The sequence below is a fragment of the Raphanus sativus genome, chromosome 4 (genome assembly GCF_000801105.2).
Source record: "Raphanus sativus cultivar WK10039 chromosome 4, ASM80110v3, whole genome shotgun sequence".
Taxonomy (NCBI): Eukaryota; Viridiplantae; Streptophyta; class Magnoliopsida; order Brassicales; family Brassicaceae; genus Raphanus; species Raphanus sativus.
In genome coordinates, this window is record NC_079514.1 from 49,813,762 (window position 1) to 49,826,914 (window position 13,153).

Sequence of the window (13,153 nt, forward strand, 5' to 3'; positions counted from 1 at the left end):
TGAAGCTGTCAAGAGAGTTGCTCCTATTTTGGAAAAGGAGACAGCAAACACAAGTGAGATGGAATGGCTTCGCTACACAGAGACAATCCAGAAAATAACAATGTTTATTACTGGATTTGAGCTGAACAGTGAACAAGCCGAGGAACTGAAGAAAAATATGTCGAGAGAAACTTATAAGCAACTAAGCTGCAACTCAGTGTGCCAACTCAAGGCATTGAATGTGAGAACAAATGAGTCTTGCACTGTGACGCTTATTGAAAAATCAGCTAACAAGTTGATCTTGAAATGGACCTTTGAGGTGGGAAAGACGATTGACCACTACAAGAAAAAGTAGTATTGATAGCAGAATATGATAGCACAATTTTCCAAACTGCTATGATAGATAAAAAAAAATTTCGGATTGATATTGATAGCACTTTATTGATGTCATTGTGTAAATTTAGTTGAACGGAATAGAAATACATTAATACCTCCATACTTTGACAAAAAATTCACAAGGGCCAACTATTCCCTCGTTAGGATATCTTTCATTACTTAAGGTTTAAAAAAAATCAGTGTCACTAAAGAGACTTGAAAAAAAAAGAGTCATCGAGTGAACTCACTCTCGAAACCTAAAACACAACCGTGATTCTCTTTTTCCATTCTAGTTTCCTCTTTAATTTTCTGCGACAAGTGAGTCAGTGAGTTCTATCTACCACTGTTTTTTTTTTTTTCTGATTCTGAACTTTTCCTAGATCTAAGTTTTTGTTTCGAAAGTCACATCTTTGTTTAAGGCAAATCTTCTAATGTCTTTCTCTTCTTCTCCTCAGCCACATAACAACGAGATTGACAAGAGGAGAATGACCGGAGTTGTGAACGGATCTAATTTCAGTTGGGTCGGATCGAGGAAGAATCCTGACGACTCTCCACCATTCGCGAGGTCAGATTTCTATCTCTCCATCACTCTCTCTCTCTGTTCTGAATCTGACGGCGTTTTGACAGAAGCGAACCCACGGCAAAGCTTCTCTTCCTCGGTAGTGGAGACGGAGAAGACAGAGAAAGAGGACGACGGCGGTTACAACGACGACGCGATTTAGCTCCGCCGAGATGAAACCGACCCAGTTCTAGCTCTGTCTTTACCTCTCCTTTGTTCTCTACTAGGTTTCAAATTTCAAAGAATCTCCTTCTCTAATCTTTTAATGTTGTTCAGTAGATCTGGTTTCTGATTTGAATATGTTTTTTCTCCACTTCGATTGGTTTTGATTTCAGGGTAGTGAAGTCTGAGATCACAGTTTTGACTAAAATGTGTGATGATATGAGAGCTAAAGTCTCTGACTTACCTGTTAAAGCCTCATGTTGGAGAAGAAATTGAGGTAGTTCATCTGAAGATCTTGAAATCTATTTCTTATTAACTTATGAAGCTGCATATGCAAGTAGATGTTTGATTTATTGAATCATTTCTATTTATTTTGTTTCGCACTCTCTCTCTCTCTCTCTTAGTGTTCTGATTCTGGTTTTGTTTTTGTGTTCTTAGTTAAACAAGGTGGAGGAGGCTGAAGAAGCTTGATGGTGGTGGTCTCGCCACTGATGCCTTATCACAAGAAGCATGGCTTGAGACGAGAAGACAAAGGGTTGGTGATTTAATATTTAAGTGATTTGTGTAAGACTTGAAAAAAGATTTTATGTAAAAACATATGTTTTATAAATTTACTGAATATAATTTTGAGCTCAGTTCATGGAATTGGATCAAACCAAGGTTAAAAGTGTTGAACTTTTGTTCAAGGCAAGTGTGAAATGAAGAAGTAAACAAAATGTTAAAACCAAATATAATTTTGTAAATTAATATTGGAACCGGTTTGTTAAAATATTAACACATTCAGATTTGTTAAAATACTTTTTGTTTATTTGTATTTTTTTATTCAAAAAAACCCTAAACATTTTTTTAAACCCTAAACATTTTTTTAAACCCTAAACATATGCTTTAGACTTCAATATTTTCATAATATAATTTCAGTATTAAACTTAAACTAAAAAATTCATTATTTCAAAAAAATATTATATCAAATTGAAAATCTAAATATTAAAAATTAAATCTTAAATCTGCATCTTAATCCTAATACGCTTAACCCTAAACTTAAACCGACATATAAAATCATGAATATAAGATTTTCAAATTTATAATATTAATTTTAAATTTAAATCCAAGTTTATCCAATACTTAATCATATACTTCATTCTAAATCTTAACCCTAAACCATAAACCAAATACCTCATACTAACATATATCATAATACACTAAACTTAATTTTACATAAATTATATTCCTTTTTTTTGTCAAAACATAAATTGTATTTCTATAAGAAAAATATACTACTCCGAACTAATAAATTTAAAATTATACATTTACAAAATAAAATTAAGCCACCAAATAATAACCCAAGAAATACAATCTAGTCTTTTTAATCAAACCCTAAACCCTATATATATCATACTCCAACCAAATACCTGAACAATTATAATATTAATTAATAGATTTTTGAAATTTAAGTGTAGAATATTGGTTATAAAATCTCAATTTTATTCAAACATCAATTTTTAAAATTATAAACTAAAAGTCATCAAAATATTGAAAGTAGAACACCAAAAGATAAAAATAAAAAGGAAAAAATGGGTAACTAATATAATAAGAAAGAAAATTACTGGCCAATCCGCTCTCATCACACGGATCACCCTCTGAGCCGTAATACAAATAAATCAGCGGATGAGATTGTTTTATTTTTTATTTCCTTTTCTTTTCTTTATTCTCTCTCTCTCTCTCGCCTCTATCTCCTTCTTATTTTCACAGATCTCTTTTTTTCAGATCTCTTCATCTTCTTCTACAATCTCTTTTAATTTGACAGACCTCTTTTAGTTTTTCATCTCACAGACATCTATCTGTCTCACTCTCCTAATCTCTCTATCTCACACACGACACATCTCCAACCATCTTCTTTAGAAAGGCGGATGAGGCATCAAAGCGACGGTGGAGGCGCGGCAGACTCGTCACTTGTCAAAGCACTGCGTTGGCTTCACCTCCTCTCCACCACCACAGGTCAACTCACTTCACATATCTGCTCTCTTCTTCTCGTCATCTTCTAATAAACTTATGATTAATTGATTTTTGTTTGTATACAGATTTATTAAGGAGCAGGGAAAGAGAGGCATTGGTGTGAGGCACGGCAGACTCGTCTCCGGTCAAGCGTGGTGCAGCGGTGGTGCAAGCCGGTGGTGGTCGTGCGGTGGCGTTGCGAGCAGCATGGTCGTGAGTGGAGATGCGAGCAGCGGCGGGGACTGAAGAAGTTAATTAGGTTTAGTTAGGGTTAATTATGTTTAGATTTTTTTTGGTGAACGGTTTAGATTTAGATTTCTAAACCGGATTTGTCTGAAACCGGGTTTAATTATTAAACCAGCATTTGTAAACAAGTTTTTAAATAATATATTTAATATTTTAAAACCAATTATCAATTATATAAAAAATCAATTTTAATTTTAATTTTAATTTGGATTAAAATATACTAATTAATAATTTAATTAATATTTTTATATAAATAAACTACAACTCGGATATACACAGCTTAATATCAGTGCTACTAAATATAAAATAATGACACCAAGAATAAGTTAGTATAACATGAATCATAGCAAAGAAATATAGCTACAAATGAATTATTTATAGCAACGTATATCCACTACTATATAGTTTAATATAGCACGGTTCATGTGTTATTAATAAATATAAAATAGCATTAATAATATGCTATTATATGTTACCTTATTATAGCGTCCGGTAAAAATGCTATCATATCATGCCATCCTATTATAGCGTTGGCTGTAATAGCATTTATGAAAATGCTATAATAATAATAACATAGCGCTAATCGTCTGCTATCAATGGCCATATTTGTTGTAGTGGACTTTGATTTCACTAATAGCTTCTGGAAGGATGATGATCACAGCGGATGTGATAGAATCTTCTATGCAACGAGATAGTCAAGTAACTAGAAGCATCAACTATATCATCATCAATTAGGGTTGGTTGTTAGCTATGAAAAAAATTATATTATATGCTTTTATTTTATCTTATCTAAAGATAAACATATGCTAATTATTATATATGATTTTATTTTATTTCATACATATGAATAAATAATATTCCTTCTGTTTCATATTAAGTGTCATTTTAACATTTTTTCTTACTATAAAAAATGTTACTTTAGAATTTCAGTGCATATTTTACATATTTTCATTTTAAAATTAATTGCAAAATGCATTGATATTATAAATAATTTTATTTTTCTCAAATACTATTGGTTAAACATATATAATTAATATAAACTTAATTGAATTTTATTTATTTTCTTAATCTGTATGAAAAATGTTAAAGTGACATTTATTTAATAACGGAGGAAGTACATAGTATTTTTGAGTAAATATAATATATATAGTATGTTGTTTTAAGGATTTTGAATTCTTATTTTCAGCATTAATCTAGAAAAGATTATTGGATATTGAGACTGGTGAAAGTTTTGTTCGATAGAAGCACATTAAAAACAATGAATTACTCAAAATTCTGTGAAGACAAGTTTCATCATGGTCGAGGTTAAATCACCAATCCAAACAAAATTCTAGAAACCGTTCGAATTTTTTTAAAATCAAGTATTTCTGACATGAGCAATACTGTTGTTTTTATCCACTCTCTTCAGGAGTATTAGCAAAATGCTTAACTTCTTGACGCAAGCTTGACAACAAAGGTTGAGACTGCATATCAGTCTGCTGCCAAATCTGGTCTGCATAAACCAACAACCATAGCTCGTCAAAAGGAGATTTGGGGTATTAAAATTGATTAAATTGCGTTTTTGTTTGCAATGATCTCATGGTAATTTTAACTACGATTCGTTTACACGGAGACATAGCTTATGAAGACGGCCTCATGGTATTTGTAACATTTTTTTTTGCTAAAGAGCGTCGATGGTAATTTTAACATAAATGCAATTTAATCAAATTTCAGTCACATTGTATCTTCTATTTCTTTATTTTATAAGAATTTTAACTGCTTAAAAAAGGAATGAACAATTGAAAGAATTCCTAACGGTTTGTTCTAATCTGAAGAATAAAATGAGGCCGTATTCATTCATAAACTCTCCATGTAAATGAACCATAGCGGTATATTTTCTCCGTTTCATAATACTAAAAAAAGATTAAGAAAATAAAAAATTTCTAAAATTTATTTTAAAGATATAATTTTAAAGCAGTTAACCAATTATAAAAAGAACGTAAAATCTAATTGGTTAAACAATTTCTAATAAAATTAAAGTTAACTTTAAAATCTCAAAACTTCATATAAATTGAACAAAATAATCTGTCTAAAACATCATATAAATCGAAACGGAGGAAATATTACTTAAGTCTCTTTCAAAAATTTAGTATCGGATCTTCTCTTCAACATTTTCTTTCGAGATAATGGTAGTATAACCATTATTCTCGACAGAATTCGTTATACTTCCTATGAAATAGTTTTTTTTTAGCTATCTAAGTAGACTAATTCTTTTTAGGCCATCATTTAATGAGACTATCATAACATTTTTCAGGCTGGATTAATAAGTTGGGGTGTTAGTCTGCTATAGTATCATGATTAGTTTCTTTGATGTACAACTTAAAATTAATTGGCTGGTAAGAAGAATAGCTCAAGTCTATTATATATTAAGGTCAATTTGCTCAATATTCATATGAGCTCTGGCAATTAAGAATATAGCCATACATGGAAAAGTGTGTCAATTGGTATCATAATAAGACATTATAGTCATTTACGGAGAGTGAGCGAGTGTGTTATCAAACGCTCGAACTATATACTATTCTATATATAACATAGATATAGAATATATTATTCCAAACATAAATGTAAATCCTAAACCCTAAATCCAAATCCTAAATCTTAAACCCAAATCTAAATCCTAAACCCAAACCATATATCCTAAACCCAAACTATAAACCCTAAACCATAAACCCTAAACCCAAACCCTAAACCCAAACCATATATCCAAACCAAATACCCTAAACCCAAAACCTAATCATAAACCCTAAAACCTAAAACCCAAACCATTATCCATTACGTGACTATGTTATACATATTATGGTATGAAAAACTCGATACACCCACAAACTTTGTATATATGAAATTCTCTAAAAATAATTAGAGAGAGAGCTGATGAGTGGCGACGGTGTTGGAAAACAAAACAATGTAACTGATCAAGTAGTGAGTAAGAAGAATCATGAAGCAGATATGGATATACAAAGTGCAAAAGAAAAGAAAAAGAAATGTATCATAATATACTGTAATTTAAAATACAGTATAGCATGAAAAAATTGAGAGAGAGAGAGAGAGAGAGAGAGAGAAACCCTAAACCCAAATCATATAGTATAGGCAAAGAAAAATAAACAAACACAAATCCATATACCCTAAACCCAAACTTAAACTTCTAAACCCAAACCCTAAACCCAAATTCTAAACCATAAACTCTAAACTCAAACTATGAACCGTAAACCCAAACCATATACCCTAAACCCAAACCACATACTCTAAACCCAAACCCTAATCCTAAACTCTAACCCAAACTTTTATCCATTACGTGACTATACTATATATATTATGGTATGGAATACTGACACACCCACAAAATTTGTATATATGAAATTTGTATATACTGACACACCCACAAAATCATATAGTAGAGACAAACTAAAGAAATTTTAGAGATAGAGATAATTAATGATAACAGTGTTAGAGAATAAAACAGTGTAACTGATCAATTAGTCAGTAAGAAAAATCAAGAGGCAGAGAATGAGATATAAATTACAAAAAATAGAAAAATAAATTTATCACACTATACTGTAATTTAAAATAGTATGGAACATATGACGTATGATATGGAGATAGGGATTATGAAAAAAATAGAGCATTTTACAAATATATGTCAGTTTTACAACATTTAAAACATGTCATATACAAAAAAGAATCTATATTTTTAATAAGTATATAAAAAATTCAAATTATAATTTTTTAAACTTGTAAAGTGAATTAGAAAAGAGAGGTGAAAGTGAAAAAAAGTAATATGGCAATTAATATATAAATATCATAGCCTAATTGTTCTTATGGTTAAAGACTTAGTTTAAATCCTACTATGTATATGCATCCAAATTTCCCTATATATTACTTAAAGTCTTTTTCATATTTTTAATGTAATTTTTTTTGCTGACACTGCTTTTATTATTTTTCAAGGTGTTTTTAATGTTCTAAAAATCGCTAGGCGGTGATTAGGCGTTTTATAGAGGATTATTGTTTATACGGGCTTAAACCGATTTTTCGGACGCCTAGACCAATTTTTAAATAAATCGCTTTAAAAAAATTGTTTCGTTCATACTTGATTTGGCGGACGCCTAGGCACCGTCTAGACTGATTTTTAGAACACTGGTTTTTCCTATCGACGGGGATGATTCATCTACGTGTAGAACAGGTCCTTCAATTTATGTGGGCTTAGAAACCCAAAAAAACATATTATGGGCCAAAAGATAATTAAAATGAACCTTTTTACTGAAGGGTAGAAATGATAGCTTGAACATTCAACCTCTAAACTTTACACGTTAACTGAATTAACCAAATGACCAGCTGAAAATAACTAGTACATGTGGCCGAAATTTTAACTTTATTATGTGCTGCCGCAAGCACATGCTTGTATTGCTTCCCCATCAACGCTGGTAGAGTCACTGACTACTAGGGTTGACATACATTCCTTTCACGCAAAATGCTGTGAACTTTTTGGACACTCTTCTTAGCTATAGCCATAGATGTAAGTAGAGCAAGAATACTTATTTCTTTTGTTAATTCAGACCAAAGAATACTTACAACTCCATTGTGTATATCGTACATGTCACGGTATAATTTGATACTAATTAAAGATGCTTATTCTATGATTACAATGTATGTTGTTTTAATTACTTACAATCTGGCACCTTAGTACCCACTTGGAAGTAGTGCAAAATGATTGACCTAAGAGACATAGCCGAAATTGGAAGCTTAGACTTGGTGACGGCAAGCGAAGATGAATTGTTACACTTCATTCGAATCAAAATCATGGGTGATAGAGAAGATTATGTTTTGGACGCTAAAGATTTTGCAATCAATATGAATCGTCTGTGCAACTTTTATTTTTCCCGTTAATTGATTATATTATTGATGCGATGAAACTGAAACAAAACAATTGTCACTGGTCAGAGCATCTCAAAAAACATTTTCTATTTTGAAGTTTCTCAAACTCAATATTTGAAAATTTAAATTAGTTTTTTCTAAAAGTAAAACTTCAAAATTATTTGTATTTTACACTATGGTCTTTATGTTTGTGATACTTAATTTAAATTCATAAAACTTTATAAATAAATAGCACATATATAAATATATTATAGATATATTAATTAACAAAATGATACAGTAAAATATATAATTTTACATAGAAATACATAATTAAATATTAAATTACAAATAAAATACTACATTATTCTATAAAAATATTTTCATAATACTTCTATATATGATCAATTATTGCATTTATTAAGTTTCTTTTCTAATATTATTGCTATCTAAATCTACTTTTGAAAAAACTTATTTTAAAGTTTTTATTTAATTTTATTTGTAAAATTAAAATTATAAAATAAAATTTGAAATATTTATGATTTATATAATTTTGAAGGATTAAAATGATTAAATGAAAAAATATTTAAAAATCATAAATATAACATGTAAACCTAAGGACCAAAATACAATTAAAAATATGAAACTTTGAATTTGAAAATTTGAATTATGACTCTGTATATTTGAAGTTTTACTACTCAAAACTTTAAAATTTCAAATTTGAAGTTTCTTTTTGGAGAACAAAAGACTTCGTATTTGAAGTTATAGAATGTCTTATGGAGATGTTCTTACCTAAGCCGGCAGACAACACAGTATCTCTGGACCCTAAAACCCATAAAGGGCAGCAGAAGCCCAAGCAATCGTTTGTGCAATTAAAACCAAAATTCTCATTTACTATTTATCTAGCCAAATACAACAAAAATAATAACCATTCAATGTATTTTATCTCAAGGTTTTTTTTTATAAACAATAATAGTTTCGCACGTTCCATTAATCCCAATCGAATACACTTCGCAGATTCATAGTATTTACCTAAACTGAGTAAAAGAAATCAATAGTATGAATATTAAAATAGTAGTAGTGTAGATAGACACATAATGATGCCAGAAGGGAGGAGACATGCGTGACGTCAAAGAGACTCCAAAACGACACACATTTGGAATAATAAAATCTATCAAATTAAATAATAATAATAAATCAGATCAGATCCGATCCAAAGAACATAAAATAAAATAAAAAAGACGTTAAAGAGCATATAAACCCTGCATCACTCCACCTTAATGCAGTCAACGTGCTCCGAGATGGATACTAAATCTCCCCACGCGCTTTTTCTCGCACGTTAAGTATTCACTCCTTTTTCTGCACTGGATTGAAATCCACGCGCTAATGTGGGAGTAGAATAAGAGCAACGTCCACTCGCTCTATAACGGTATAAAGACATAACCTCTCTTCTTCTTCCCAAATTAGTAACCCTAAAACCTTAAACATTTCCAACAATGGCGGTAGACAGTTTCTACGGTTCTAGCTTCGACCTTCGGAACTCGATCTCCGATCTCGGCGTTGACTTCGAGTTGACTTTCGACGACCTCTGGTCTCCTTCTGAGAACGAGTCCTTCTTCGTCTCTGTTGATAAGACATCGATAGCAACGAAGAGGAAGAAAGAGATTGAAGAAGAAGATAGATGGATGAGCTCTAATAAGTACAGGAGAATTGATGAAGATGGTGATGAGGAGAAGAGGAAGGCGAGACTGGTTAGGAACCGTGAGAGTGCTCTGCTTTCGAGGCAGAGGAAGAAGCATTACGTGGAGGAGCTTGAGGACAAAGTCAAGAGCTTGCAATCCGTTATAACGGATTTGAACACTAAAGTCTCTTACTTTATGTCTGAGAATGTTACCCTGAGGCAGACGGTGGGTCCCGCCGGAAAAGGCATGTGCTGGCCACCGTTTGTTCCGGTGACTTATCCACCATGGATGATGCCGTTTCCAGCTTATCAAGTAGTGCCTTTGCTTCCTATTCCTCGTTTGAAACCACAACGGTCCGTGGCTAAGGTGAAGAAGTCAGAAGCTAAGACCAAGAAGGTTGCTAGTGTTAGTGTTCTTGGTCTTGTCTTTTGTCTGTTTCTGTTTGGTGCATTGGTTCCTTTTGTGGTTAGAGGAAGAGTTTTGGATGTGTCAGTTAATAGTAGTAGTAGTAGTAGAGGTTATGATAGTGAGCTACTAGTTGCATCACTATTTGTTCCGAGGAATGAGAAGCTTGTGAAGCTAGATGGAAACTTAATTATTCATCCTGTTTCGACAAGCAAGGAAGACAAACTCAACTCAACAGCAGCCAATGGTGAAATGAAGCAATGGTTTAGTGAAGGTGTTGCAGGTAAAATCACATAACCTAAATATAATTAGTCTTAGTGAGTTGAACTGTTTGCATTTGCGTACCATAACACCCGTTCTTGTTACATGTATCCACTACTAGGACCAATGTTCAGTTCGGAGATGTGCACCGAAGTGTTTCAGTTTGATGTCTCCTCAACCTCTGGATCCATTAGACCTGCTTCTCAACAGCCTAAGAACAACAGAAGAAACCTAACCAAAGATCAAAACAGCACTAACAAAGAGAACTTCAGCAGAACCAAGCCATTCTCATCAACGGTTGTAACTATGCTTACTGATCCCAGAGAAGAAGGCGGCGATGGAGGTACACAATCACTGTCAAGAGTTTTCATAGTGGTTCTTGTTGACGGTATGAAGTATGTAACCTACTCATGCGTCCTCCCTCATCTTGTAACCACTTGATTTTTCCTCTGTATATAAATAAAAACCACAAAGAAGAAGTTTTCACACAATGAAAGTAATAACCATCAGGTCTATTCAATGTCACATGTTTGAAACACTAGAGGCAGATACAAGAGGATGAAATGTTAATCCAACTCAATACAAACCGTTTTGCTCTATAGTTTTTAAGAGTCATAACAATAATTTACAGCTGAAAAGAATCAAGAATGACTTGAAGAGTCTTCTGTGAGCTCTGCCATTGCTTCTCAGTAGCACTCACCACAAACAGAACCACCGTGTTCCCCTTTGCCGTCGCTTTCGCAAGGTTATGACTTCCCGTTAGCGCAAATGGCGTCTCCAATACATACTTATAGTACTGCCACAACAACAACGACAACAACAAAGTCATAAAACTCTCCTCAATGATTTGATTAGATCAATTCATTCATTCATCACTTATTTACCGTTTGATCACCGATCTTTTCGATCGATGTATTCACAAGCTCATCAGAATCATAAGAGTTTCCAGTGACAAAGGGACCAAGAGAAGCGATCACTCTCTCAGGCTCACCGAGATCTTCAATAGTTGCATTCGGCTTGTTGGTCAGACGAATCAGAGGAGATGCAACTACTTGAACTTTGCCTTGCTTCTCGTTCTCGAACTTCACTTCTATCCATGGCTCTGCGCATTTCGGTTGGCAGTAGTTGCCTGACAAGATGTTGGCTATTCTCAGCTGTTTCCAGTTCGGTGGTAGAACAAACTGATACGGCTGCACGTTTCCTGCAACCAGACTAGATTTCAAACATCATTAACTCAAATGCTAACCAAAAAAAACTAATTCATACTCATTTACAGAACCAAGACCAGTTTAAAGTATGTCTTAAGAGTCAAAAGGTAATAATAAGTTTGGACACATTTATCCGGAACCGAAAAACAGAGAACCTGTACCAAACTGAAATGACCGGATTTCATAAATATCCAGACGGATCTTATATCACTGGAGTCGAAAGACCGAAACTAAACCAAGAATCGAATGGATATCCAAATTTTTAAAATACATGTTATATACTTAAAACTATATTTAGATTTTAAATAATCAAATATCCTAAAAATAATAAATTATAACCGAACGGTTCATATATGTCTAAATCCAAAAAACAAAATACTCAAACCAAAACCGCGCCCAAGCCTAGGTAATACTTTGAACAGACTATAACCATTTCTTTTCTTGATGAATGTCCCAAGTTATAATCAATGCAAGAACACGAAGAAGGAGAAATGGGAGTAGGCATCACCTGCGCGGAGAGCAGGAGTATCAGAAGGTTTGGCTTTGAAGAGGACGAAAGAAGGGTCAGTCTCAGAAGGTGGTAAGAAGGATCCCACTTCCACCTCACGGGCCTCAGAGATAGGAGCTTCCTTCAAGTTCAGAATCGCTGGAATAGCCACCGTTGTTTTCAGGAGTAACTCTCTCCTTCTCGGTTGTTGTTGTTGTTGTTGTGAGGATGCAACAATGAAGCTACTAGCTCTTGTTCTGACTGAAGCTGTGAATGTAGGAGAGACATGGAAGATGTTTGATGTCGGGACGAGAGATGCGGAAGCCATTTTTTTTTTTGGTTATGAGAGGTTGAAAGTTTTCAGGGGTTTGTGAATATCACTTTTGGATAAGGCAATTTTTAAGACAAAAGAGTCTTTAGGTCCACACAATCTATCTATTGCGTAACTCATTACTTGGATCCATATGTTTTGATCAATGTAATAAATAAATAAAAAATTGCAACTTCTTTGTCAAATTAGATCCTAAATCAATGTAGGGCCTTGTCTGTAACAGTCCTCTTTGGTTTGACCTCCAATCAATCGGACAGAATAAGGGTAAAAAGGGGTAAATATAAACAACTCAATCAACGGTAAAAAGCAAATGTTGACGTAGGATGTAGTAACTATTCAGGAAGAATGTAAAAGCATCATTATTGGTGTTTCTTATCTCTTGGGTTCTTAATACACATATATGTGTATGTATATATTATATAAGCGTATATAATTGTTTGCTAAGGACTTTACGGAAACCGAAACTGAAAGCATTTTAGCAATGGCGTAAAACAAATAGGATTCAGATCAAGAGTGCATACACCATTCTAACAAGCATTTTAGCAACACAATTCAATCAAGATTTCATCAAACAAATAT

General features: G+C 32.9%; 2 protein-coding genes and 1 long non-coding RNA gene across 4 annotated transcripts; 2 read left to right on the plus strand and 1 right to left on the minus strand.

Annotated features, from left to right (window-relative positions):
- Positions 1–477: 477 nt before the first annotated feature.
- Positions 478–3,476, plus strand: LOC108814813 (uncharacterized). Of its 2 annotated transcripts, none has more exons than XR_008944137.1 (6): positions 478–672; positions 810–919; positions 982–1,140; positions 1,249–1,352; positions 1,514–3,070; positions 3,154–3,476. It is a non-coding gene; the product is annotated as an uncharacterized LOC108814813 (long non-coding RNA). The 2 variants fall into 2 exon arrangements; XR_001943704.2 differs by having other exon boundaries at positions 479–680.
- A 5,811-nt stretch (positions 3,477–9,287) lies between these two features.
- On the plus strand, positions 9,288–10,989 carry LOC108830813 (bZIP transcription factor 17). The gene is made up of 2 exons (XM_018604387.2): positions 9,288–10,570; positions 10,670–10,989. Exons 1-2 carry the CDS (start codon positions 9,697–9,699, stop codon positions 10,987–10,989), a joined length of 1,194 nt encoding a protein of 397 aa, XP_018459889.1. The 5' UTR covers positions 9,288–9,696.
- Positions 10,990–11,039: 50 nt separating this feature from the next.
- Positions 11,040–12,622, minus strand: LOC108830814 (psbP domain-containing protein 6, chloroplastic). The gene is made up of 3 exons (XM_018604388.2): positions 12,265–12,622; positions 11,433–11,749; positions 11,040–11,344 (listed from the first exon to the last, which is right to left on the minus strand). Exons 1-3 carry the CDS (start codon positions 12,569–12,571, stop codon positions 11,174–11,176), a joined length of 795 nt encoding a protein of 264 aa, XP_018459890.1. The 5' UTR covers positions 12,572–12,622; the 3' UTR covers positions 11,040–11,173.
- Between the last annotated feature and the right edge of the window lie 531 nt (positions 12,623–13,153).